Source organism: Tachyglossus aculeatus, chromosome 16 (genome assembly GCF_015852505.1).
Source record: "Tachyglossus aculeatus isolate mTacAcu1 chromosome 16, mTacAcu1.pri, whole genome shotgun sequence".
NCBI lineage: Eukaryota > Metazoa > Chordata > Mammalia > Monotremata > Tachyglossidae > Tachyglossus > Tachyglossus aculeatus.
Window position 1 is genome coordinate 49,707,300 of NC_052081.1, and position 27,761 is coordinate 49,735,060.

Below are 27,761 nucleotides of genomic sequence, written 5' to 3' on the forward strand. Positions count from 1 at the left end.
TGTCACACAGCTGACAATTGGCAGAGCCGGGATTTGAACCCACGACCTCTGACTCCAAAGCCCGGGCTCTTTTCCACTGAGCCACGCTGCTTCTCTATGTTAATATGTTTCGTTCTCTGTCTCCCCCTTCTAGACTGTGAGCCCACCGTTGGGGTAGGGACCGTCTCTATATGTTGCCAACGGGTACTTCCCAAGAGCTTAGTCCAGTGCTTTGCACACAGTAAGCGCTCAATAAATACGATTGATTGATTGAGAAGCAGCATGGCTCAGTGGAAAGAGCCCGGGCTTTGGAGTCAGAGGTCATGGGTTCAAATCCCAGCTCCGCCAATTGTCAGCTGTGTGACTTTGGGCAAGTCACTTCACTTCTCTGTGCCCCAGTTACCTCATCTGTAAAATGGGGATTAAGACTGTGAGCCCCCCGTGGGGCAACCTGATTACCTTGTTACCTCCCCAGCGCTTAGAACAGTGCTTTGCACATAGTAAGCGCTTAATAAATGCCATTATTTTTGAGAAGCAGCGTGGCTCAGTGGAAAAAGCCCGGGCTTTGGAGTCAGAGGTCATGGGTTCAAATCCCGGCTCCACCACTCGTCAGCTGTGTGACTTTGGGCATGTCACTTAACTTCTCTGGGCCTCAGTTCCCTCATCTGTAAAATGGGGATGAAGACTGTGAGCCCCACGTGGGACAACCTGATCATCATCATCATCATCATCATCATCATCAATCATATTTATTGAGCGCTTACTGTGTGCAGAGCACTGTACTAAGCGCTTGGGAAGTACAAGTTGGCAACACATAGAGACAGTCCCTACCCAACAGTGGGCTCACAATCTAAAAATAGAATAGATATGTACAAGTAAAATAAATAAATAAATAGAGTAATAAATATGTACAAACATATATACATATATACAGGTGCTGTGGGGAAGAGAAGGAGGTAAGATGGTGGGGATGGAGAGAGGGCCGAGGGGGAGAGGAAGGAAGGGGCTCAGTCTGGGAAGGCCTCCTGGAGGAGGTGAGCTCTCAGTAGGGCCTTGAAGGGCCTTAAATACCATTTGGCCGTGTGGTTCAGTGGAAAGAGTCACAGTTCATGGGATCAAATCCCGGCTCCACCACATGCCTGCTGTGTGACCTTGGGCCAGTCATTTAACTTCTCTGAGCCTCAGTTACCTCATCTGTAGAGCCCCACGTGGGACAGCCTGATCACCTTGTATTCCCCCAGCACTTAGAACAGTGCTTTGCACATAGTTAGTGCTTAACAAATGCTATTATTATTATTATTATTATTATTACCCCAATGCTTCTTTCCCAATGCTTAGTTCTGCGCTTTGCACGCTTAGAGAAGCAGCGTGGCTCAGTGGAAAGAGCACGGGCTTTGGAGTCAGAAGTAGTCATATTTATTGGAATCAATAAATATGATTGATGATGATCACCTTGTAAATTCCCCAGCGCTTAGAACAGTGCTCTGCACATAGTAAGCGCTTAATAAATGCCATTATTATTATTATTATTGATTGATTGATTGATTGATTGATTGAGGAAGGTCAGGGCCGCACCCGGCCGTTCCCGGGCCGGCCAGCAGGGGGCGCGGGGGGCTCGGGAAAAGCCGTTGCCGCCGCATTTCCTTCCGCAGACCCTGGGTTGCCTTCCTTCCCACAATGCACTGGGGCCGCCTGCCCCACGTGGATAATTAATAATAATAATGATGGCATTTGGTAACCAATTACTATGTGATGATGATGATGATGGCATTTATTAAGCGCTTCCTACGTGCAAAGCACTGTTCTAAGCACTGGGGAGTTTACAAAGTGATCAGGTTGTCTCACGGGGGAGCTCACAGTCTTAATCCCCATTTTACAGATGAGGGAACTGAGGCCCAGAGAAGTGAAGTGACTTGCCCAAAGTCACACAGCTGACAATTGGCAGAGCCGGGATTTGAACCCATGAACTCTGACTCCAAAGTGCGGGCTCTTTCCACTGAGCCACGCTGCTTCTCCAAGCACTGTGCCATGTGCCAAGCACTGTTCTATTCATTCATTCATTCATTCATTCATTCATTCATTCATATTTATTGAGCGCTTACTGTGTGCAGAGATTTCTAGACTGTGAGCCCACTGTTGGGTAGGGACTGTCTCTATATGTTGCCAACTTGGACTTCCCAAGCGCTTAGTACAGTGCTCTGCACACAGTAAGCGCTCAATAAATACAATTGATTGATCGATTGCAGAGCACTGCACTAAGCGCTTGGGAAGTCCAAGTTGGCAACATATAAAATATATATATAAAATATAACATGTAAAATGGGGATGAAGACTGTGAGCCTCCTGTGGGACAGCCTGATCACCTTGTAACCACCCCAGCGCTTAGAACAGTGCTCTGCACATAGGAAGCGCTTAACAAATGCCATTAAAAAAAAAACACATAGAGACAGTCCCTACCCAACAGTGGGCTCACAGTCTATCAATCAATCGTATTTATTGAGCGCTTACTGTGTGCAGAGCACTGTACTAAGCGCTTGGGAAGTACAAGTCGGCAACACATAGAGACAGTCCCTACCCAACAGCGGGCTCACAGTCTAGAAGGGGGAGACAGAGAACAAAACCAAACGCACTGACAAAATAAAATAAATAGAATAGATATGTACAAGTAAAATAAATAGAGTAATAAATATGTACAAACATATATACATATATCCAGGTGCTGTGGGGAAGGGAAGGAGGTAAGATGGGGGGATGGAGGGGGGATGAGGGGGAGAGGAAGGAAGGGGCTCAGTCTGGGAAGGCCTCCTAGAAGAGTGGGCTCCTAGTCTAGAAGAGTGGGCTCACTAAGCACTGGAGGGGGGATTCAAGGTAATCAGGTGGTCCCACATGGGGCTCACGGTCTTAATCCTCATTTTGCAGATGAGGGAACTGAGGCCCAGAGAAGTGGACTTGCCCAAAGTCACCCAACTGACAGGTGGCGGAGGTGGAATTGGAACCCACCACCTCTGACTCCCAAGCCCGGGCTCTTTCCCCCGAGCCACGGTGGGTTCGCGGGTGGTCCTGCCCCCTCCGGCGCAGGTGGACTCGGATCCGGACCCGCGGAGGGGGTTGCCAACTTGTACTTCCCAAGCGCTTAGTACAGTGCTCTGCACACAGTAAGCGCTCAATAAATACGATTGATTGATTGATTGACCCAAGGCAGATTGCGGGGCCGAGCGCGTGGCCCCTCCACCGCCGGGGGAGCAGGCCCACACTGGCCTGGGGCTTCTCCGGGGGCAAGTGGAGCTGAGGGAATAGGGGGGCCACCCTGGGTGACAGATCTTTGCCCCTGGAGGTTGTTGGGGGGCCTGGAAAGAGGCAAGGAGGAGCCCATCCCACTCAGCAGGAGGTAGGTAGGAGGCATGGAGGAGGCCAGGAAACCCACCCGTATTGGAGGGGGGGGCAAAGCAGTGCCCCCATAATTGTACAGTGCTCTACACACAGTAAGCGCTCAATAAATGTGATTGAATGAATAATTGGAACGGAGGAGCGCTAACCCCCAACCACCGCACTGGGAACTGGGGAGTGGACGGGAGCCGGGCGGGGGGCTGGAACTGGAAACCGGGAGGCCACCGACCATCCGTCCGTCCCGCACCTGCTGGACCAGCCACTCTGGAAGGCCCCGACCATTTCCCCTCCGGCTCCGGTCCGCAGCCTCCTTGGTCCTCCCCCGGGGATGCAGGGAAAACGGGCCTGGAGCAGGCCCGGCCCAGCCTGGTGTCCTGTCTCCCGGCCCCCGTCTGCAGGAAATACGGCCGGGAACGCCCAGCACGGCTCCCCACGTTATTGTTCCCGCTTCCCGAGCCGAGGAAGGACAGGCTGGGTCCGTGGAAACTCCCGCTCCCCTCACCGCGACCCTCGTCTTCCCGCTAAATCCGTTGCACCCGGACGGCCCTCAATAAATAACCATTACTTCTGCTGCTGTTGCTGCAGGCCCTCCTGGGGCACTTACCCTCCCTTGTCCCTGGCACCAGACCTGACCCCTGTCCCCTTGGGGACTTTTTGCGGGGAAGGGGGGATTGTGTGTTTGTGTGTATGTGAGTGTGTGTACGCAGCTGGGTCCCAGGGGCTCTCCTGGGCTGGGGGAAGGCAATCAATCAATCAATCAATCAATCGTATTTATTGAGCGCTTACTGTGTGCAGAGCACTGTACTAAGCGCTCGGGAAGTACAATCTGGCAATATATAGAGACAGCCCCTACCCAACAGTGGGCTCACAGTCTAGAATCGTGCTAGGGCCACCGGTCGCCGCCATCGTGGGGGAAAACGGGCCCCTGGCCCCTGCAGGAAACGCCCACGGCGGATTTTGGTGCAAGACTCTTTCGGGTTTCATGGGGGCTGGGCGGGCTCTGGAAGCACGTGGGGATGGAGAGAGAGGGAGGGAGGGAGGATTGGGGTCGGGGGAAGAAGGGAGAAAAGGAGACACTTTCTGGAAACTTCAACCAGCCAAAACCCCGGGGGGTGCAGGGCTGGCTGGGGTGGGTGGGGCCCGGGGTCTTAAACCAGGTGGCTCTGAGGGGAGGGGAGGGGGGACAGGCATGAAGCAGGGCAGCCATTTGGAGTTCCCTGCCTCCCGTCTTCCAGGATCAATCAATCAATCGTATTTATTGAGCGCTTACTGAGAGTGCAGAGCAGTGTACTAAGTGCTTGGGAAGTACAAGTTGGCAACATATAGACAGTCCCTACCCGACAGTGGGCTCACAGTCTAGAAGGATGTGTTCACTTTCCCTATGTAAAGGTTGACATTTACTAAGCAGCTTCTGAGTGATTTCGAATCCCCAGAGATCCCCCAACTAACTCCTCTGCTTTCCTAGGGGAAGCCCCATCCCTATAGAGAAGATTCGTAGCCATAGACAAGCCCCGGCCCTTTTTCAGAAGTTCAGGGACAGTGGCCCTACAAAGCCGAGACTTGATTTCCACCTTCCAGGAACAGCAGTCTTGCGGTCGGTCGTTAGAGAGGCCTGGGCTCCGGCTGCTTCACTGCCCGCTGGCCCCTCTGCAGGAGGGAGCAAGGGAAGGAGCCCGCAGTGTTGCGGCAAACGGCAGCAGCTGATGCAGCGCGGGCTCCGCAGCGACTCCCAGATGCGAGGACTTGAGGACGCGGAGCGGAAAAGTACCAGGAGCCTGTGCGGTGAACACCGGGTGGGAGTCCGTCGGCGCTTAGAACAGTGCTCGGTACCTAATAAACGCCTAACAAATGCCATCATTATTATTACTAAAGCCAGCAGCTTCTTGCTGAGACACTGGGCCAGCGGCCTAGGCGTGCTGGGTTCCTGCCATAGCTGGATGTTTGAGAGCTGGGGAAACCCAGAGTAGCTTCCACCACCCAGTCTGTTGAAGTGGGGCGGGATTTGGGAATGCGAGTCCGGTGGCCGGGGTGATAGGGCCAAGACACCCAGGGTTTAGGTCAGTGAGCCGGGTGGGCGAGGGGCTTGGCAAGTAGAAGATGACTCCCGGGTGACTCGATGTCTCCCGGGTGGGGCAGGAGGCTTTAGAGCTGGGGTGAGGAGCTGGAATAACCGAGCCCCGATACCTGGCATTGGAGGGGGGACGGAGGAGGATGGAGACACGGTCCCGGTCCCTCGGGGTGCTGAACCAGACCCCAGTATAGTTTGGGCAAGGGGGTGCTGATGAGGTGTGTATCCTGGGGACACCTCCCTGGAAAAAGGGGCACAGAAGGCCTGCCCAGACTATGAGCCCAGCACTAGCTACAATCAATGTCATATTTATTGGGCACTTACTGAGCGCTGTGCCCTTGGGAGAGTAGGTAGACACGTTCCCTGCCCACAAGAGCTTCCAGTCTAGAGAGGGAGACAGACATTAATATAAATACATAAATTACAGATATGTCCATAAGTGTGAAAGGGTAGAGGTTCTCTCTCTCCTCCCCTAATGGGCCCCAGGACCCAGTGGGAGGATTGTGGCCCTGAGGTCACAATAATAATTACAGTACTTTGTTAAGTACTTTAAGTGCTGGAGTAGATACAAGGTAATCTGGTTGCCTTATGTGGGGCTCACTGTCTGATTCCCCATTGTACAGATGAGGTGACTGAGTCTCAGAGTAGTAAAGTGGCTTGCCCAAGATCACACAGCAGACAAGTGGCAGAGCCGGGATTAGAACCCATGACATTATGGCCTGTGCCATTCTGCCCTTTTTTAAAAAATTTAGGGTATTTGTTAGTCACTCTGCACCAGGCGTGCACTAAACTCTGGAATGGATAAAAGCTAATCAGGTTGGGCATTGTCCACGTCCCACATGGGGCTCACACTATTAATCCACATTTTACCGACGGAGACACCGAGGCACAGAGAAGTTATGCGACTTGCCCAAGGTCATGCAGGAGACAAAGCAGTGTGGCTCAGTGGCAAGAGCCTGGGCTTGGGAGTCAGAGGTTGTGGGTTCTAATCCTGGCTCCGCCACTGTCAGCTGTGTGACTTTGGGCAAGTCACTTAACTTCTCTGGACCTCAGTTACCTCATCTGTAAAATGGGGATTAAGACTGTGAGCCCCATGTGGGATAACCTGATCACCTTTGTATAATAATAATGGCATTTGTTAAGTGCTTACTGTGTGTGCAAAGCACTGTTCTAAGTGCTGGGGGGGGGGGAATACAAGGTGATCAGGTTGTCCCACGTGGGGCTCACAGTCTTAATCCCCATTTTACAGATGAGGGAACTGAAGCACAGAGAAGTTAAGTGACTTGCCCAAAGTCACACAGCTGACAATTGGCAGAGCTGGGATTTGAACCCACAACCTCTGACTCCAAAGCCCGGGCTCTTTCCACTGAGCCATGCTGCAAATTCATTCAATCAATCAATCAACCAATCGTATTTATTGAGCGCTTACTGTGTGCAGAGCACCGTACTAAGCACTTGGGAAGTCCAAGTTGGCAACATATAGAGACAGTCAATCGTTTTTATTGAGCGCTTACTGTGTGCAGAGCACCGTACTAAGTGCTTGGGAAGTCCAAGTTGGCAACATATAGAGACAGTCCCTACCCAACGGTGGGCTCACAGTCTAGAAGGGGGGACAGAGAACAAAACCAAACCTACTAACAAAATAAAATAGAATAGATATGTACAAGTAAAATAAATAAATAAATAGAGTAATAAATATGTACAAACATATATACAGGTATATACCGCACCAAGTGCTTCCCAAGCGCTTAGTACTGTGCCCTGCACACAGTAAGCGCTCAATAAATACGATTGATTGATTGATTGGTTTAGGGTGGTGGTATAATAATAATAATAATATAATGATAACATTTATTAAGCGCTTACTATGTGCAAAGCACTGTTCTAAGCGCTGAGGCGGTTACAAGGTAATCAGGTTGTCCCACGTGGGGCTCACAGTCTCCACCCCCATTTTCCAGATGAGGCAACCGAGGCCCAGAGAAGTTAAGCGACTTGCCCAAAGTCACCCAGTTGACAATTGGCAGAGCCGGGGATTTGAACCCACGACCTCTGACTCCAAAGCCCGGGCTCTTTTCCATCGAGCCACGCTGGCGGTATATGTTTGTACATATTTATTACTCTATTTATTTATTTTACTTGTTCATATCCATTCTATTTATTTTATTTTGTTAGCAGGTTTGGTTTTGTTCTCCGTCTCCCCCTTTTAGACTGCGAGCCCGCCGTTGGGTAGGGACTGTCTCAGGATGTTGCCAACTTGGACTTCCCAAGCGCTTAGTCCAGTGCTCTGCACCCAGTAAGCGCTCAATAAATACAATTGATTGATGATTGATTGGCTGTCTCGAGATGTTGCCAACTTGGACTTCCCAAGCGCTTAGTCCGGTGCTCTGCACACGGTAAGCGCTCAGGAAATACGATTGATTGATCGATTGACTCAAGAAAGTGCTCTGCACCCAGTAAGCGCTCAAGAAATACGATTGATTGATGATTGATTGGCTGTCTCGAGATGTTGCCAACTTGGACTTCCCAAGCGCTTAGTCCGGTGCTCTGCACACGGTAAGCGCTCAGGAAATACGATTGATTGATCGATGATTGACTCAAGAAAGTGCTCTGCACACAGTAAGCGCTCAGGAAATACGATTGATTGATTGATTGATCGATCGATCGATCGATCCCCCTCCCTCGCCCGCCCTGCTGTGACGTCCGGAGCAGGGCCCCGCCCCGCCCCGCGGCCCGGCCGCCCCGCCCCGCATTGTCAGTCCCGCGGCGCCCGACCCGCCGCGCCGGCCTTCCCGGGGCCACCGAGGCCACCGAGCCACGGGGACCGGGGACACGAGGCCGAGGCCCCCGCCACCGGAAGTCGGCGAGGACACCCCTCCCCCCGCCCCCGCAGGGACCGGCCGAAGGCGGCGGCGCCCCCCCCCCCCCCCCACCTCCGAGGTACCGGCGGCGGCGGCGGCGGCGGCGGGAAGCGCGGGAACCTCAACGCTCCCTCCTGGCCCCGCGCCTCGTCCGGGAGCCGGCCCGGAGGGAGAGTCTCTGAGGAGAGAGATCGGGTCCCCCCCCCCCGGGGGCGAGGGGCGGCCTTGGCGGAGAACGGGCACGCCGAGGGGAGACCGGGGGGCGAGAGAGTCTCTGAGGAGACAGCCGGCTGGTCTCTGACCGGGGCCATCGGCTCTGAGGGGAGGTTTCCGACGGGGCGTCTCTGAGGGGACGTCTCTGACGGGGGCCGTCGTCTCTGAGGGGAGGTCACTGACGGGGGGGGCATCTCTGAGGGGAGATCTCTGACGGGGCCATTTTTGAGGGGACGTCTCTGACGGGGGCCATCTCTGAGGGGACGTCTCTGACGGGGGTCCATCGTCTCTGAGGGGAGATCTCTGAGGGGAAGTCTCTGACGGGGGCCATCTCAGTGGGGAGGTCTCTGACGGCGGGGCATCTCTGAGGGGAGGTCTCTGACGGGGGGCGTCTCTGAGGGGAGATCTCTGACGGGGCCATCTTTGAGTGGACGTCTCTGACGGGGGCCATCTCTGAGGGGAGATCTCTGAGGGGGAGTCTCTGACGGGGCCATCTCAGTGGGGAGGTCTCTGACGGCGGGGCATCTCTGAGGGGAGGTCTCTGACGGGGGGCATCTCTGAGGGGAGATCTCTGACGGGGGGCATCTTTGAGGGGACGTCTCTGACGGGGGCCATCTCTGAGGGGAAGTCTCTGACGGGGGGGCCATCGTCTCTGAAGGGAGGTCACTGACGGGGGGGGCGTCTCTGAGGGGAGATCTCTGACGGGGCCATCTTTGAGGGGACGTCTCTGACGGGGGCCATCTCTGAGGGGAAGTCTCTGAGGGGAGATCTCTGACGGGGGCCAGCTCTGAGGGGAGATTTCTGAGGGGAAGTCTCTGACGGGGGCCATCTCAGTGGGGAGGTCTCTGACGGCGGGGCATCTCTGAGGGGAGGTCTCTGACGGGGGGCATCTCTGAGGGGAGATCTCTGACGGGGCCATCTTTGAGGGGACGTCTCTGACGGGGGCCATCTCTGAGGGGAAGTCTCTGAGGGGAGATCTCTGACGGGGCCATCTCTGAGGGGGGATCTCTGAGGGGAAGTCTCTGACGGGGGCCATCTCAGTGGGGAGGTCTCTGACGGCGGGGCATCTCTGAGGGGAGGTCTCTGACGGGGGGCGTCTCTGAGGGGAGATCTCTGACGGGACCATCTTTGAGGGGACGTCTCTGACGGGGACCATCTCTGAGGGGAAGTCTCTGACGGGGGCCACCGTCTCTGAAGGGAGGTCACTGACGGGGGGGCATCTCTGAGGGGAGATCTCTGACGGAGCCATCTTTTGAGGGGACGTCTCTGACGGGGGCCATCGTCTCTGAGGGGAGATCTCTGACGGGGGCCATCTCTGAGGGGAAGTCTCTGACGGGGCCATCTCAGTGGGGAGGTCTCTGACGGCGGGGCATCTCTGAGGGGAAGTCTCTGACGGGGGGCGTCTCTGAGGGGAGATCTCTGACGGGGCCATCTTTGAGGGGACGTCTCTGACGGGGGCCATCTCTGAGGGGAAGTCTCTGAGGGGAGATCTCTGACGGGGGCCATCTCTGAGGGGAGATCTCTGAGGGGAAGTCTCTGACGGGGGCCATCTCTGAGGGGAAGTCTCTGAGGGGAGATCTCTGACGGGGGCCATCTCTGTGGGGAGGTCTCTGACGGGGAAGTCTCTGACGGGGGCCATCTCAGTGGGGAGGTCTCTGACGGCGGGGCATCTCTGAGGGGAGGTCTCTGACGGGGGGCGTCTCTGAGGGGAGATCTCTGACGGGGCCATCTTTGAGGGGACGTCTCTGACGGGGGCCATCGTCTCTGAGGGGAGATCTCTGAGGGGAAGTCTCTGACGGGTGCCATCGTCTCTGAGGGGAAGTCTCTGACGGGGGCCATCGTCTCTGAGGGGAAGTCTCTGACGGGGGCCATCGTCTCTGAGGGGAAGTCTCTGACGGGGGGCCATCGTCTCTGAGGGGAGATCTCTGACGGGGTCATCTTTGAGGGGACGTCTCTGACGGGGGCCATCGTCTCTGAGGGGAGGTCTCTGAGGGGAAGTCTCTGACGGGGGCCATCGTCCCTGAGGGGAGATTTCTGACGGGGGGCCATCTCTGAGGGGAGATCTCTGAGGGAAGTCTCTGACGGGGGCCATCTCAGTGGGGAGGTCTCTGACGGCGGGGCGTCTCTGAGGGGAGGTCTCTGACGGGGGGCATCTCTGAGGGGAGATCTCTGACGGGGCCATCTTTGAGGGGACGTCTCTGACGGGGGCCATCTCTGAGGGGAGATCTCTGAGGAGAAGTCTCTGACGGGGGCCATCGTCTCTGAGGGGAGGTCTCTGAGGGGAGATCTCTGACTGGGGCCATCGTCTCTGAGGGGAGGTCTCTGAGGGGAGATCTCTGACTGGGGCCATCTCCGAGGGGAGATCTCTGAGGGGAAGTCTCTGACGGGGGCCATCTCTGAGGGGAGGTCTCTGACGGGGGCGTCTCTGAGGGGAGATCTCTGACGGGGGCCATCTTTGAGGGGAGGTCTCTGACGGGGGCCATCTCTGAGGGGAGATCTCTGAGGGGAAGTCTCTGACGGGGGCATCTCTGAGGGGAGATCTCTGACGGGGGCCATCGTCTCTGAGAGGAGGTCTCTGACGGGGGGCTATCGTCTCTGAGGGGAGGTCTCTGACGGGGGCCATCGTCTCAGAGGGGAGGTCTCTGACGGGGGGCCATCGTCTCTGAGGGGAGGTCACTGACGGAGGGGCCATATCTGAGGGGAGATCTCTGACGGGGCCATCTTTGAGGGGACGTGTCTGACGGGGGGCATCTCTGAGGGGAGATCTCTGACGGGGCCATCTTTGAGGGGACGTCTCTGACGGGGGGCATCTCTGAGGGGAGATCTCTGACGGGGGCCATCTCTGAGGGGAGATCTCTGAGGGGAAGTTTCTGACGGGGGCCATCTCAGTGGGGAGGTCTCTGACGGCGGGGCATCTCTGAGGGGAGATCACTGACGGGCGCCATCGTCTCTGAGGGGAGGTCTCTGACGGGGGCCATCTCTGAGGGGAGATCTGTGAGGGGAAGTCTCTGACGGGGGCCATCATCTCAGAGGGGAGGTCTCTGACGGGGGGGGTCGTCGTCTCTGAGGGGAGGTCACTGACGGGGGGGGCACCTCTGAGGGGAGATCTCTGACGGGGCCATCTTTGAGGGGACGTCTCTGACGGGGGGCATCTCTGAGGGGAGATCTCTGACGGGCGCCATCGTCTCTGAGAGGAGGTCTCTGACGGGGGGCCATCGTTTCTGAGGGGAAGTCTCTGACGGGGGGCATCTCTGAGGGGAGATCTCTGACGGGGGGCATCGTCTCCGAGGCGAGAGGGCGATGCGGCTGGGTCGGGGGCCGGGGCAGGAGGAGAAGGAAGAGGAGGGAGAGTCAGCCCCGGGGGCCTCAGGGCGCCTTGGCGTCGGGGAGGGGGCTCCACAGGAGGGACGGGGGGAGGGGAGAGGCGATTTCTGCCTCCCTGCCCGCCCCCCCGTCGGCCTCCCGTCCGCCCGGGAGGAAGGAAGTGCTCCGACAGGAAGAGCCGGGAGATGGAGGAGGAGGAGGAGGAGGAGGAGGAGGAGGAGCGGGGGGGAGGGTTTGGGAAAGGGAAAGGCCCGGGGAGCGGGCCGGCCGGTCCTTGCCCCCCTCCCCTGCCCCGATCCCGCCCCTCGGCGCGGCCCGGAGTGGGTGCGGCCAGAGGCGAGCGGGCACGGGAGGGCAGGGGAACCAGGGCCCGCCACCGCCGCCGCCGCCGCCGCCTTAGCAGCTGTCCGCCCCGGCTTCCCGGCCTTCCTGGGCGATGCCGGCTCCTGCCAGACCAATGGGCTGAGAAGGAATGCGAGGCATTTGCTTTGTTGAAGTTGCCAGTAGACAGTCCTCCAACCTAATTAATGAAGGAATCCGAAAAAGAAAGTCGGGGGAGTGGGGTGGGGGGTGGGGGCTAATTACCGGCCAAGTTGGGCCTGGGGCTCGCCCCAGCTCCAGGGGTGGCTTTTTCTCCTGCCAACTCCCCAGGGGGGCCCAGGCGGTGGGCCCTAACTTGCCGTTAGGGATTTCTCCGGACCCCTTCCCCAGGTCCCGGGACCATCCGGCTCTTGGCCCAGAATCAATCAATCAATCGTATTTATTGAGCGCTTACTGTGTGCAGAGCACCGTACTAAGCGCCTGGGAAGTACAAGCTGGCAACATATACGCTCTGCCCTGCTCCAGGGCAGCCCCCACCCCCTAACGGAGAAGCAGCGTGGCTCAGTGGGAAAGAGCATGGGCTTTGGAGTCAGAGGTCGTGGGTTCAAATCACAGCTCCGCCACTTGTCAGCCGTGTGACTTTGGGCAAGTCACTTCACTTCTCTGGGCCTCAGTGACCTCATCTGTAAAATGGGGATTAAGACTGTGAGCCCCACGTGGGACAACCTGGTCACCTTGTAATCTCCCCAGCGCTTAGAACAGTGCTTTGCACATAGTAAGCGCTTAATAAATGCCATCATTAAATGCCATCATTAACGGAGAGGCAGCGGGAAGGGGGGCGGGGGAAGCACCTCCCCGGTTAGCGCAGTGACCTTGGGGAAGGCGACCCCCTCCGGGGGTCTGGTGCCGCCATTCTCCGAGACCCGGGGTTGGGGGGGACCCCCGGGGGGTGATGACCCTCCACCGTTCGTAAGCACAGCTTTTGGCCCCCTGGTCCTGCAGGGTCACATGGGGTTTGAAATGGTTAAATGAAGTAACAAGTAGCAAATTCTTCTGTGTCAGAAATAATTATTTTGATCAGAATTTCCCCCAGGGCAGATATGTTTTCGCTCAATTTACTCTGAGGAATTTTCCAAGTTTCTAAAACTAAACCATTTTCCTAAACGTTGTAACTAAAGCTGTTGGAGGAAACTGGGAGAAGCCGGGGGCTCCGGCGAATCGGTGCAGGCCGGTTTACTGGGGAAATGAGCATGGTTTGGCTCTGTTGTTTGCGATTTAGAGGTCCTCTTCTCTCCTCTCCGCGCTCTGCAGCCTGACCTCGCTTTCCTGAATATCCCAAAAGCCTAGAGAGTCGCCTTTTCTCTGCAGGCGAATGCAAACGAGGGACTGCAGTGGCTCAGGGCTCCGTTGGATTGGAGCTCAGCCACCCAGTGGCCCCACACTTCGAGGGCGGGTTCAGGGAGAGAAAGGACTTACCGGCCCGGTCTCCTCAGGGATTCAATGAGATTGTGGGGGGAGGAAGGGACGCATGCGACATGCTCAGGTGACCGTGGGCCCTTTCCCAAAAAAGCCCAGTCTGCAGCCTTTGTAAAATGCACACCCTGCTGGCTGGCTCTGACCGCATTTGATTTTTGTCATTCCGTGTCCCCGTCACCTTGAGGGAGTTGATGTAGTGATGAGCGCTTGGTGGGTGGCACTCGAGATCTCCTTTCTGCTCCTCCTTTCTGCTCCTGACTTAGGATGACCTTGGCCCTCATAATTACCCTAATCGTGAGGATGGCATTTATTCAGTGGTTTCTGTGCTTCGGATACTGTGCTAATTGTCCCCGGAGAGTCGGAGAGGGAGGGAGGACGACTGTCGCATCCGCATTTTATGAGTGAGCGAACCGAGGCCCCGGGAGGAGAGGAGACTCGCCCAGGGTCCCTCATGGCAGGCAGGTGTCCGCGACGGGGCTAGGACCTGGGTTGCCCAACTCACAGCCGCGTGTTCTTCTGGCCCTTTTGTGGCCCCTCTTTGGGCTGGGTTTTCTGGGGGGCCTGAGTCCCAGGGCTGCTTGTGGAGCAGTCTGAGAGCTCAAGCTGCACGAAGTGCCGCGTGTCCCTCCGGGGAAGGGTGCTGGGGACGTTCAACCCCGGGCGGTGGATAGATGTCGGCCCCGGCAGGAGTCCCCGCGGTGCGCACTGCAGAGCTGCACTCACTTTGGATGCCAGCCGGAAGCCCTCTAAATCGAGTAAGCCCAGTCAGCCCCACCCAGACCTGCCAATGAGCAGGCTGAGCCTATCCTGCTTCTTGAGCGGGTGCCAACCGAGCCTGTCCTCTCCAGTTAGTTTGTGCAGCTGGTACCCAAGGAGCCGGGAGAGGTGCTCTCGGGGCGGGCTTCTGGGATGCCGGGAGAGGTGCTCTCGGGGCGGGCTTCTGGGATGCCGCGCGGCCTCATCGGCATCACCCTGCCTTGCCTGCCTGTGGTGGCAGAGGGGAAACCCAATCCACTTCGGCGCATACCGCATTGTCGGCTGCAAGAAAAGCCCTGGCCCAGCTTGGGAAACGCAGACTGCTGCTAAGCCAGTCCCCAGGTCACATTTCTGACATATTGAGGCAGTGATGTAACAGGACGTGGGGAGGTGGGAGGGGGGGCAGCTGCGGTGGCCTCCCCAGGCACAGCAGGCACAGGCTGGAGAAAGGGCCCCAGGAGGGTCTTTCCTGTGCCCATCTCAATCCCTGGAGCTGTATCCAAAGCTCCCCTCTCCCTGGGTGCAGGGAAGCAGAGAGCAGGAAGGGAGCAGCCTCTGCTTTCTCCCCCCATCCCCGGGCTTGGGGAAAGCCCCTGGGATGGAGCCCTGCAGCCTGGTGGCCAGAGGTTGACTGGGAGCGGCGGTCCCCTGACAGAGGAGCCTCCACACTTCCCTCTAGCCTAGGGACCCTCAACCTTCCTTCCTCTTCCTCTTTCCCATCTGTGGTGTCTGGGAAGAGGGGTGAAGCGGTAATATTGGGCTGGGGTGGGTGGGGCGGAGAGGGAAGGACCCAGTCAGTGCCTTCATCCAGGTGTGAAATTGGGGAGTTACGTGCCTGGTTTGGCTCATAAAAATAACAATAATAACAACAGTAATAAAAAGACATAATTGCATCATTAGGCATTCACTACACATGCCAAGTTCTGTACTAAGCGCTGGGCAGATACAGGACTATCAAGGAGGACACAGCCCCTGTCCCACTTGGGGCTCACAGTCTGAGGGGAAAGGAGAACAGGTATTGAGTCTCCACTGTACAGATGAGGAAACTGAAACACAGGTCATTCAGCAGGCAAGCGACGGAGCCGGGGTTGGGGCCCGGTCCACCGATTCCCAGGCCTATGTTCTTTCTGTCGTCAGGCCAGGCTGCTCCCCTATCACCCCTCTCCCATCCAGCAGACCGGGAAATTGTGGACACGGCAGTTTATTCCCGGCGAAACCTTGGCTGTGGATATGCGATTTCCGCTGGCTATCTGCTTGTTGCTGCTCTGAATAGTGGGAATGGGAGCCAGAGTGGCAGTGAGTGTCCTCTGTCGAGTTTCCTGTAGTCGCCAAGTGCCTGATTATCTCCCCCTCCAACCTGCCCTCCCACCCCACCCCTCATGTGGACTGAGCGTCTCCGGACCGGTGGGGGCTCAGAAGTGGGCAGTGGAAGGGAAAGAGACACAGTCTCTCCCCTCAGGGAGCTTCAGCCTGATGGGTCACTAGCTAGTCTCTCTCCCAGGAGGGAATGGGAATAGAATTTTCTAAGTGCCTTCTGTGTGCAAAGCACTGTACCGAGCTCTGGGAAAATGTCCACAGAGAAGAATTTGATTCAGGCTCTGCCCCTCAAGGGGCTCCTGATCTCAGAATAAGGAATGGGCGGGGGCTGGTGCCAGATGGAGAAACTAACTAACAACAGAAAAAGACAAGGACCAGAGGAGCCCAGTGGCTGAAGAGCGGTTTTGGGCTCATCACCGCCCAGGCTGGACTGTTCTGAGTCCAGCCTCCGCAGCCGCCGCAATCCCAATGTTCTGAAAGCTCCGTGGGCCTCAGCAGGGGAAATAGAGGCCCAGAAGACGGGCGCTCATCCCGGACCAAGAGGGGAGTCAAGGTTTGGCCGAGAGCCCAGGGTTCCTGACTTCATTCAGGCCCTGGCCCTGACTCATCATCCCCTTCCTCCCCCGTGGCTTTGCTTGATTTTTGGTCTGGTGTCTGTCTTTCTGTCTGTGTGCGAGCTTCCTTCCACTTTGGCTGGTTCCTCCAGGGCCTAGCTAGTGTCGGGGGTAGAGCCTGGGCGGGCTGGGGTAACCAGCATGGGACAAAACAAAGTCCTCCCCGCTCCCCGCCTCCCACAGAGGGGACTCTGCCCTGTGGTGTGGTGCCCTGTGGGTGACAGCCACCCCAGGGTCTCCCCATGCCCAATGTGGAACCCCCCACTTCCCCCCGCAACACACGTTACCCCTTTCCCAGCAATTTGGGTGTGGAAGACTGTGATTGGTTTCCTTGTTCAGTCAGCCCTTTTGCCACGCCGCCACCCTGATGGGGACTCATCTCTGTAGAATGCAGTTTTGGTTTTCCTCTGGCGAGACTGAATTTTTTCGGATCCTACTAGGAGCTTTGGTGGGCAGCTAATTCGGCTCTGCTGGGCTCGGCTCAGGTGGACGGAGGGAAGGAAAATGGCCCCGAGGCAGGGCTGGAATTTCAAGCCGGAGATTTTTCAGCCTTTTCCCTCCTGGGCCGAGCCATCAGGCAAAGGGCCCGGCCACAGAGACGAGAGCAGGATGCGTCTGCAAGGAAAGATAGGCCCTGACTTCCCTCTGAGGCCTCGCTGCCTGCCTTCAAATCCTTTGAAGTCCTCTATTTTGGGAGAGCCCAGCTGACCAGAACCAGCGCCTGAGGAGAGCTTTCTAAAGGAGGCCGGGGGCCACTGACAGCATCAGTGCCATCAGGGTGAGCCCCCACACTCCACCAATTCCCCAGGCAAATACAGAAAGACAGGGTTCCCCCAGTGCCATGGGAGGAGCAGTTAACAGTAGCCATCGAATGCCTGCATGGAGCAATGTGCTGTGGTGAGCGTTTGGGGAGGACAACACAGAGAAGCGAGATGTTCCCTGGCCCCAAGGAACTTCCATTCTACTGGGGGAGACAGGCATGAAGGTAACTACAAGAGGAGGGATGAAAGGAAATAATTGAACGTAGGGTTGAGTAGACATAGATCCGCAAAGGCTGAGGTGTGTTAGCAGTAAATGTGCTGGAGACGTAACCTGTGGGTTGGCCCGATTTGGGATGCTGGATGCTAATCGGAGAAGGCTTTGTGGAGGAGGTGGGGTTTTAGGAGGGTTCGGAATGCGGGGAAAGTTGTGATCTGACAGATTTGGGGAGGGAAGGAGTTCCGGGGCGTGGGGACGGAAGCGGGAGAGACGAGAATGAGGTCCGGTTGGGAGGTCAGTGTGGGAGGCAGGACGAGAGCGAGCTTCGGAGGGTGGCGGGGAAAGAGAGCAGATAGGTAAGATAGGGCAAGTACACAGAGAGCCTCCAAGCTGAGCGTGAGGAGATTTGGCTTATTGCCGAGGCACACGGGAAGCCAATGGAGGTGGTCTAGGTGAGGTATGCTATTTCACATGGTTGTCTGGGTGGCTTCGGGGGTCAGCCTGCTTTGGAAGAAGCTGCTGCTGCTAGCTGGCCATCTCAAGAATACTTTCGGGGGATTAATAAGAAGTCCCTCTTTTCCTCTGAGCATGGAGAAGTGGGGGTGGGTGGGCGGGGACCATGCCTACCAATTCTGGGTACTCTCCCAAGCACTTAGTCCAGTGCGCTGCCCACAGTCAATGTTCAGTAAGTACTGCTGTTTGAAGGAGAGAAGGAAGAGCCACAGTCTCTGCTGATGGAGGCAGTTTTGTGCAGAAGCAGACTGCACTGCCATCTCCCTGGGAGAGATGTTATTTTCCTGACCCACTTAGAAGCCAGGCACTGCATCGGGCAGGATTTCTGCGGTGCAAGGGCATTCGGTTAGAGGCGGGAGACGTCTGGGCTTCCCTTCCTGGGCCATTGGCCTCTCTGGCTGGGGTGCGCTCCCCGGCTGGCTCTGGCCTCTCTCCGTCCCCGGAGGAGCGGCCGTCGGGGCTCGGTGCCAAGCAAGAGCTCTCCCCCGGGGGTCCCGAGCACCCAGCATCGGGAGGTTCGACCACTCAAGCGCTGTCCTTCTGTCCTCCGTCCCCTTTGCAGAGAGCCCAACCGAGTGTTTGGGAGAGGGCAGTAGAGTTCCCCGGCAGGATTCTTGCTCTCCAGGGACTTCCAGTCTAGCGGAGGTGATGGGGAGACAGGCATTCTCCCACCTCAAGCAGCTGGCCGATTTGGAGCCACCCTAGGCCTAGGAGTTGTCATTTGGATCTTTATTCCTTCCAAGTCTGGCCACTTCCAGACTTGAGAAGTTGACACGGGCCACGGCTGCTGTCGTGTACTCCTAAGGTTGGAGGGCCGATGAGCTCCCCCCGTCCGTCTCTCCCAGACTCGCTTCAGCCTTATTCCACCTCGAGGAGCCCCCGTATTTCCCGGTGGCGACCGAGGGCAGACGTGGGGGCCGCTGATCTGGGGCAGCAGCCCAGGACCCACATGGATGTATGTGTCTGAAGATGCCAGCGGGCCCTTTGGGGAAGAAGTCGGGTGTGTCCAGCCCTCTGCTTGGTGGTGGGGTGGTTCTGCTGAGCTCCCCGCAGAGCCCCCAACCTCCAGGGCAAAATCAATCCCACCAGATCAGGAACAGTGCTTCCCGAGCACCCGTTGGGTGCACAGCGCTGACCCCAGTGCTTGGGAGAGGAGAATAGATTGGGTGGATTTGGTCCCTGCCCTCGTGGTGCTTATGGCCTAATGGGGAGACAGACCCAGAATTATTCACATACAGGAGGCAGAAGGATGGGGGAGAGGTGATACATGTTTGTGAATCAGGGCCGAAGGAGTAGCGGAGTAGGGGGATTACGGGGGGCATGGGCAGAAGTGGTACGGCCGGGTTGGGTGTCCCCCAAAGGCCTAGCGAGCCCAGAAGTGCTAAGGGGTGGTGGGAACTTGACTATCCACTTTGTTGTATTGTGCTCTCCCAAGTGCGTAGTGCAGCGCTCTGCACACAGTAAGCAGCGTGGCTCAGTGGGAAAGAGCCTGGGCTTTGGAGTCAGAGGTCATGGGTTCAAATCCCGGCTCCGCCGAGTGTCAGATGTTTGACTTTGGGCAAGTCACTTAACTTCTCTGTGCCTCAGTTCCCTCATCTGTAAAATGGGGATGAAGACTGTGAGCCCCCCGTGGGACAACCTCATCACTTTGTAACCTCCCCAGCGCTTAGAAGAGTGCTTTGCACATAGTAAGCACTTAATAAATGCCATCATTATTATTATTATTATTATTAGTAAGCACTCAATAAATACCTTTGATTGATTGATTTGTGGTTGGTCGGTGTGCGGGGAGGTATAGTCTGGGGGAAAGAAACTAATCAGGGAAGGCCTCCTGGAGGAGATGTGAGCTCAGAATGGCATTTCAGAATGCCACCCTGGGATTGAGACCCATGCCATTAAGGAGGTGGAGAGGTCTCAGAGGGTACCTGGCTGTACCACTGCAACTCATTCCCCCTCTCCCCCCCTCAGTTTCCTCATCTGTCGAATGGGGATAAGATAACCTACCCTCTTGCCTTCTTAGATTGTGAGCCTTGGGTAGGGACTGATTACCTCATATCAACCCCAGCGCTTAGCTCAGTGCTTGACATGTAGTCCGCGCTGAATACCCTGAGTAGCAAACTAGACTCCGTAAGGAAAATGTTGAGTTAAAAAGGGGCCAGCGTAGTCTTCAATTGAGGTGGGGGTCTGGGCACAGTTATTTTTCTACACAGCTTCCACCTCAGCCCTTCTGCCTCAACTAGGCACTTTTGCACTCAGAATCATCTGCAGCACTTCTGTACTTATGGACATATTGACTTACAAACCCTATTAATAATAATAATGGTGAGTGGAAAGAGGATTGGCCTGAGAGAGGACCTGGATTCTGATCCCAATGTGGCACCTGCCTGCTGGGTGACCTCGGGCCGGTCAATAAGTGTCTCTGGGCCTCGGTTTCCTCATCTGTAAAATGGAAATTCAGTGCCTCTTCTCCCTCCCGCTTAGATTGAGTCCCAAATGGAAAAGGAATGGTGTCCAATCTAACTGCATTGCAAGGAATTCTGGTGCTTAGTACAGTGCTTGGCACAAATTAAGTGCTTAACAAATGCCACAGTTATCAAGTGCTGAGCGCTAGGATAGATGCAGGATATTCAGTTCGGACATAAGTTCCTATCCCACAAGGGACTCACAGCCTACGGATGAGGGAGAATAGATAATTAATCCCCATTTTGCACATGAAGAAACCGAGGAACAGAGAAGTTAAGTGACTTGCCCAATGTCACACAGCGGATTACTTAAGTAGTCATTCATGTGAGCTCATGGAGGGCAGGGATGGTGTCCACTTACTCCAGAGTACTGCCCTAAGTGCTCAGTGCGGTGCTCTGCCCAGAGTAGGTGACCCATGGAGGCGATGACGGCCTGATGGGTGGATCGATGTAGGGCCGGGGGCCAGTGCCGCCCTGGTTGGGATGTGTGGGGTAGGCCAGGCTGATGTCCTTTGGGTCTGGTAGGGGGTTGGCTCGGCATCCTGGGGGACTTGTTCGCTTGCCAGGTTGGCATCCCTTCGCCCACGGCCCCGCCCTGCCCCTTCTGCGGGCTGCATCTGGACTGGGTCTCCCAACGGCCGATGACGGGAATGGTCCCTCTGGACTCCCCATGTTTCCTTAGGCCAATCTACTCTTCGAGTCGTTGGGTAAATAGGCATAGGTCCTCCCACCCTCCCTTCCCATCCAAGATCCCGCTCAGGGAGAAACCTCTCTGCTCCGTTTTCCTCCAGTCTGGCTTGTGGTCCCCAGGAAGCCAGATGGAGGGTGGGGGGGGCCTCAGGCAGTCGTGCAAGCAGAAGCCCATCCCGTGTCCCCCAGACAGTCGGGAAGGAGGAGTTGGGGCTGAGGCATACAGGGCTGGGGGATTCAACTCCTCCTTTGGAGAACTGAACGGTGGTGGAAAAAGATTTGCGTCGCTGCTTTCCACAACTCCAGATGCTGGTGGTGCTTCCCTGGACTTCCCTCGGCTCAGATGACTTTGGCGGCGCTGACGGGTGTGAAACTGGGAGGTCACGGATGCCCGGCGGCAGGGGTAGGAGGGGAATTGGCTGTGGGCTGGGAGCCTTCTTCCTTCCCTGGCCCGCAGAGACCATTCAACCTGGAGGAGAGACAGCCGAGCGGTGATTCTGCCAGTCTCTGAGGCCTCGAGAAAGCTGAAGGACAGAACGGAGTTGAGGACAGAATGGAGAAGGCTGCACGATGGTCAGGGTGGTGGAGAAGCTTCTGCCTTATGGGTGTGGGCTGAAAGAGTGAAGACTCTTGAGTCTGGAAAGATAGAGGCTGAGAGTGGACAGGGTTGAAGGTTACAGATCCTGAAGGTAGTGGACAGGTCCAACCTGGAAACGGGGAGTCCCAAACCCCACAGCACCAGGAGAGGGGCCGCTTTTTGGGGCTGGAAAGCGGTAGGCTCAAAACCAACAAAAGGAAGCAAGCGCACAACTTTAGTTTCCATCGGGAGTTACCTGTAGGTTCAGGTGGGGTTTAAGAGTCGTCCGTGATGGTTTACTAGGGGGAGAGGCAGGGGTGTTGGGTGGTCCGTGCCGAGTCACTGGGGGAGAGTCAGGCATGGTGAGGAGAGAGTTAGAGGTGTTAGATGGTCCTTCCTGGAACTCTGAAGGAAGACTCAAGGATGGAGAAGGAAGTGTGTTGGGTGATCCATGCCACGTCACCGGAGAGTGAGCCAGAGCTGTTGGATGGTCAGTGCTGGGCCTCTGGGACAGACTCAGGGACGGACAGGGAATATACATATTCCCCTTTCTTTCTTCCTCCTTTCTGTAAATCACTTCAGTGTCCCGCCTTCCCTGCTGTATTATAAACTTCTTGAGGGCAGGGATCGGGTCTCCTTAATACTCTTCTACTCTGCCAGTGACTGTACCGAATAGGTACTCGATAAATACAATTGATTGGTTGATTGAGCATTAAGGGATATCAGGTGGCTGGTCCTTAACCACGAAGCGGGTGTCTGGGGGGCAACCAGCACCCTGTTTCTCCATGTGCCCCGATTCCCCTGTTGTGGACAGGATGGCCTGGGGTAGTGGGTGGAGAACAGGCCCAGGAATCAGAAGGACATGGGTTCTAATCCCGGCTCTGCCGCTTGTCTGCTGTGTGACCTTGGAAAAGTCATTTAACTTCTCTGGGCCTCAGTTACCACATGGGACAAGAACTGTGTCCAACCCAATCTGCTTGTGTCCACCCCAGTGCTTAGTACAGTGCCTGGCACACAGTTAAGCACTTAACAAATACCATAATTATTTATTATTACTGTTATTTATTCTCCCGTTCTTACCCAGAGGCGAGTGACCAGTTGTCGCCCATCTCCACGCAGGCTAGCACAACAGGAAATGCAGTTAAGCCACAGGTTAAAGATTCAGGTAAAGTGAAAGGAACGGTTTCTTTTCGGGGAGCATAGGAATGGGTTCCCGAGGACCCCGTGGGACAGTCGGTCATATCTTGGAGCTGGGCAAGTTGACCTTCCCGCTGGATGACCTTCTAGACTGTGAGCCCATGTTGGGTAGGTACTGTTTCTATATATTGCCAACTTGTACTTCCCAAGCGCTTAGTTCAGTGCTCTGCACACAGTAAGCGCTCAATAAATACGATTGAATGAATGAGGACAGGACAGCAGTGGCTGACCAGTCCACGGGGGTGAGGGATTGGGGGTAGGGGCTGGTGTGGTCACAGACCCTCTCTTCCTTGCCCCCTGCACTCTCCCCAGCCTTGGCTGCTGCCAGTCACATCAGCCCTCATGTTGAGAAACCTTCTTTTTGAGGACCAGGCTGACTGTGAATTGAGAGAGCAGCTTCCCATTTCAAAGTGAGAAGATGGAAGGAAAAGGAGTGTGTGCCCTTGAGCATAATGCAGGTCTATGTTAATGGTCTTGAATCTGCCCTGTCCTCCCGTGGTGCCCACCCGCTCGCCCGCCGTCCCTGGGTGGGCCAGGACAAAGGAGTCCTCTGGCCCAAATGGGCTGGTGGGGGCTCAGGTCCGCTTGCCCTTGAGGCTCTGGCCAGCAGCAGGGCTGCGTGCCGCAGACTGACAACGACTCCAAGCCGTGCCGCCTGGTTTTGCTGCAGTGCTGCATGTGCTCTGCATGCTGCAACAAGATCTCTGCCTGGCTTTGTTTTCTTGGAGAAGATGCTTCTCCAGCCCCCACCCCACCCCCGTCTGGATCGTCCCAGGCAGCAGAGAGCTTTCCTTCCGCTCTGCTCCGGGCCTGATCTGGCCCCGCTCTGAGAGAGCAGGGCCGGGGTCTGCAGAGAGCGTCACTCCCCTGTTCCCCACCTGGGTTTCCAGTTTTTCCACTGTTCTTTCCCCTACCTGGCTGGCTGGCAGGTGGGTGGGCTTGGGACCACTCGGGTGGGGGGGAGTGGGAGCAGGACGCCCATGGGAGTCCTCAGAGGCAGAAGGGTCGGCTTCTTGTGCCCCCGCCAAAGCCCATCCTCCTGAAGCTGCAACCTTGAGAAGTGGCGTGGCTTGGTCGGGGGAAGGGCGCGAGCCTGGAAGCTAGGGGACCTGTGTTCTAATCCTGCCTCCGTGACTCGACTGTGTGATTAGGCAGGTCACTTCACAGCTCTGTGCCTCAGTTTCCTCCTGTGTTAAATGGGGATTCAATATATGTTCTTCCCCCACCTTAATAATAATAATAATAATGGCATTTATTAAGCGCTTACTATGTGCAAAGCACTGTTCTAAGCGCTGGGGAGGTTACAAGGTGATCAGGTTGTCCCACAAGGGGCTCACAGTCTTAATCCCCATTTTACAGATGAGGGAACTAAGGCACAGAGAAGTTAAGTGACTTGCCCAAAGTCACACAGCTGACAATGGGCAGATCCGGAATTTGAACCCATGACCTCTGACTCCAAAGCCCGGGCTCTTTCCACTGAGCCACGCTGCTTCTCTTAAATGGTTTGTGTGTGTGTGTGTGTTCATTAATTAATTCATTCAATCAATTGTATTTATTGAGCACTTACTATGTGCAAAGCACTGTACTTTTAGACTGTGAGCCCACTGTTGGGTAGGGACTGTCTATATGTTGCCAACTTGTACTTCCCAAGCGCTTAGTACAGTGCTCTGCACACAGTAAGTGCTCAATAAATACGATTGATTGATTGATTGTACTAAGCGCTTGGGAGAGTACAGTACAACAACCAACAGACACATCCCCTGCCCACAACGAGCTCACATTCTAGAGGGAGCTCTGTTATGTGTGTGTGTGTGTGTGGGTACGTGAGTGTTGAGAGAGAGAGACTGTGTTTGATCTGCCTATTCTATGTCCTTTTTTTATGGCCATCTTTAAACGCTTATTATGTGTCAGGCACTTTTCTAAGTGCTGAGGTAGATAGGAGCTCATCAGGTTGGACACTGTCCATGTCCCCCGAGGGGCTCCCAGTCTTAATCCCCATTTTACAGATAATAATAATAATAATAATAATAATGGCATTTATTCAGCGCTTACTATGTGCAAAGCAGTGTTCTAAGCGCTGGGGAGGTTACAAGGTGATCAGGTTGTCCCACGTGGGGCTCACAGTCTTCATCCCCATTTTATAGATGTGGTAACTGAGGCACCAAGAAGTGAAGGTCACCAAGCAGAGAAGCGGAGGAGCCGGAATTAGAACCCAGGTCCTTCCGACTCCTAGACCCATGCCTGGCTAATCTACCATAGTGCTTAATACAGTACGTGGCTCATAGTAAAGTGCTGAACAAATTCACAATAATTCCCCAATAATTCATTATCATTGTTTTGATGATGATGATATTGATGACCATCTCTGGGTCTCCAGATGGTATAATAATAATAATGATGGTATTTGTTAAGCGCTTACTATGTGCAAAGCACTATTCTAAGCTGCTGGGGAGATGCAAGGTGATCAGGTTGTCCCACGGGGGGCTCACAGTCTTAGTCCCTATTTTACAGATGAGGGAACTGAGGCCCAGAGAAGTTAAGTGACTTGCCCAAAGTCACACAGCTGACAAGTGTCAGAGCCGGGTTTTGAACTCATGACCTCTGACTCCAAAGCCCATGCTCTTTCCACTGAGCCACGTTGCTTCTCTGGGCCTCTGGGTATGTGGCGACACTGAGGAGCAAAGCCACCTCTCCCACACCAGCATCCCACAATGTTGGAAAAAAATCTGACTAACCCCTCAGGCCCCCCACCCCTTAGGCACCTCTCTTCTGGCCGAGATCCAGGCAGAAGCTCCTCCTCCTCATCATCATCATCAGTGATATTTATTGAGTGCTTACTATGTGCAGAGCACTGTACTAAATGCTTGAGAGAGTTCAGTATAACAGAGTTGACGACACATTCATTCATTCAATCATATTTATTGAGCACTTACTGTGTGCAGAGCACTGTACTAAGCGCTTGGGAAGTACAAGTTGGCAACCTATAGAGACAATCCCTACCCAACAATGGGCTCACAGTCTAGAAGAGGTAGACAGACAATTTCCTGCCCACAGCGAGCTTCCAGTCCTCTGGGACGGAGCCTGAGGATTTGGTCTGAAAAGCCCCCCTCCCTCTTCCCAGGACCTCTTATGGGCAGCTGCCCCATCCCCCAGGATTCAGTGTGGAAAGGATGGAATGGGAGTCAGGTCCACCTTGTACCTGTTATGTGAACTTGGGTAAGTTACTTAATTTCTGTGCCTCAGTCTCCTCATCTGCCAAATGGGGCTTCAATACCCTAGAATGTGAGCCCCATGTAAAACCCAATTATTTTGTATCAACTAGTCCCCCTTCTAGACTGTGAGCCCGTTGTTGGGTAGGGATTGTCTCTATATGTTGCCAACTTGTACTTCCCCAGCGCTTAGTACAGTGTTCTGCACACAGTAAGTGCTCAATAAGTACGATTGAATGAATGAATGAATGAACTATCAACTCTAGTGCTTAGTGCTTTTTTTTTAACGTATTTGTTAAGCGCTTACTATGTGCCAGGCAGTGTTCTAAGCACTGGGGTTGATGATACAATCCCACATGGCTCACAGTTTTAATCCCTATTTTACAGATGAGGTAACTGAGGCACAGAGAAGTTAAGTGACTTGCCCAAGGTCACACAGCGGACAAGTGGCGGAGCCAGGATTCATTCATTCACTCATTATTCAATCATTATTGAATGCTTACTGCATGCAGAGCACCATCCTAAGCACTTGGAAAAGTGCAATACAACAATAAAGGGTGACATTCCCTGCCCACTGTGGGCTTACTATCTGGAGAGGGGGGAGTGCTTGGCACAAAATGCAAGTGCTTAACAAATACAGTCCACAAAGGAGAGCAGGTGAGAGACTGAGGGGGTAGGGAAGATTGCTTTAAACTGTGCCCAGTGCCAGGTGAGGTGGGCGTGAGGGGGCCTGAGGTTGCCAGCCCAAGGCTCAGGCCGCCTCTCACAGCCCCAACGGTCTGAAAAAGTGGCATTGAGGAGGGCGACCTGGTGTGGGCAGCTCCCATCAGGCCCCAGGCCGGTTTCCCAGGTGAGGGCTGGGAGGGGGCTGGAAGGGGGAACAATGGGGAGTTAATGGAGGGTGGGAATGAGGAGGGGCAGGGTTGGCTAGCCGGGGACTGGGCTGGGGAAAACACACTGCTTGGAGTCAAGCAGCAGTAAAGGAGCCCCCAGCCGAAGGCCAAGGGGTGGCTCCCCAGGCCTCTGGCCAGGCGTGGCCAGTCTGCCAGCTGCTGGTCCAGGTGGGTGGGGGAGAAGTGCTGGAAGGGGTGGGGAGGTGGAGGAAGGACACAGTTTGTTCTAAGAAAACTGGCGGGGGAGGGGAGATCTGGGAAGCTGCTTTTGATTTGGAAGAAGGGGGAGGGAGGAGGGGAACTTCCTGGAAGGAATGGGAGAAAAGAGGGGCTTTGAGATTTCTTATTGGGCCTGGGAGTTGGTGGGGCAGGAAGGGCTACCTTGTGGGGAGTGGCATAGTAGGAAGAGCTGGGAAAGGACTCTTTGCCACCATCTTTTCCCGTGGAAGCCCTCGTGGCAAGAAGATAGATGCCAGGGAGATATTGAGTGGGGCGGGGTGGGGGCTATCTTTCCCTTCCCCGATTCTGAAAGTCTGAGGAGCTGCCCGGGGCTTTGGCTTTCAGCTTCTGCTTCCAGGTCGCCCGTGTTCTAAGTTCGCTGCCTCCTGCTCTTTACCTCTTCCCGGGGTTTGTTTTTTGTTTTTAAATGGTATTTGTTAAGCGCTTACTATGTGCCAGGCACTGTGCTAAGGCTGGGGTGGATACAAGCCAATCGGGTTGGACGCAGTCCCTGTCCCACGTGGGGCCCACGGTCTCAATCCCCATTTTACAGAGGAGGTAACTGAGACACAGAGGAGTGAAGTGACTTGCTCAAGACCACACAGCAGACAAGAGGCGGTGCCGGGATTAGAATCCAGGCCCGTGCTGTATCCACTATGCCATGCTGCTTTCCTAGTCTACCCTGCTTCCCTTCTCTATTTTGTTTGCTC

At 55.4% G+C, this 27,761-nt stretch overlaps 1 protein-coding gene across 1 annotated transcript; it reads right to left on the reverse strand.

Annotated features, from left to right (window-relative positions):
* Nucleotides 1-8,680: 8,680 nt before the first annotated feature.
* LOC119938755 (fibrous sheath CABYR-binding protein-like) lies at nucleotides 8,681-10,264 on the reverse strand. Its single transcript, XM_038758657.1, has one exon. The coding sequence runs from the start codon at nucleotides 10,262-10,264 to the stop codon at nucleotides 8,681-8,683; it is 1,584 nt and encodes a 527-aa protein (XP_038614585.1).
* Between the last annotated feature and the right edge of the window lie 17,497 nt (nucleotides 10,265-27,761).

What these genes read in the sequence shown, in the direction of transcription:
- LOC119938755 (XM_038758657.1), bottom strand. Translation starts at nt 10,264, where the DNA reads ATGGCCCCCGTCAGAGACGTCCCCTCAAAGATGGCCCCGTCAGAGATC.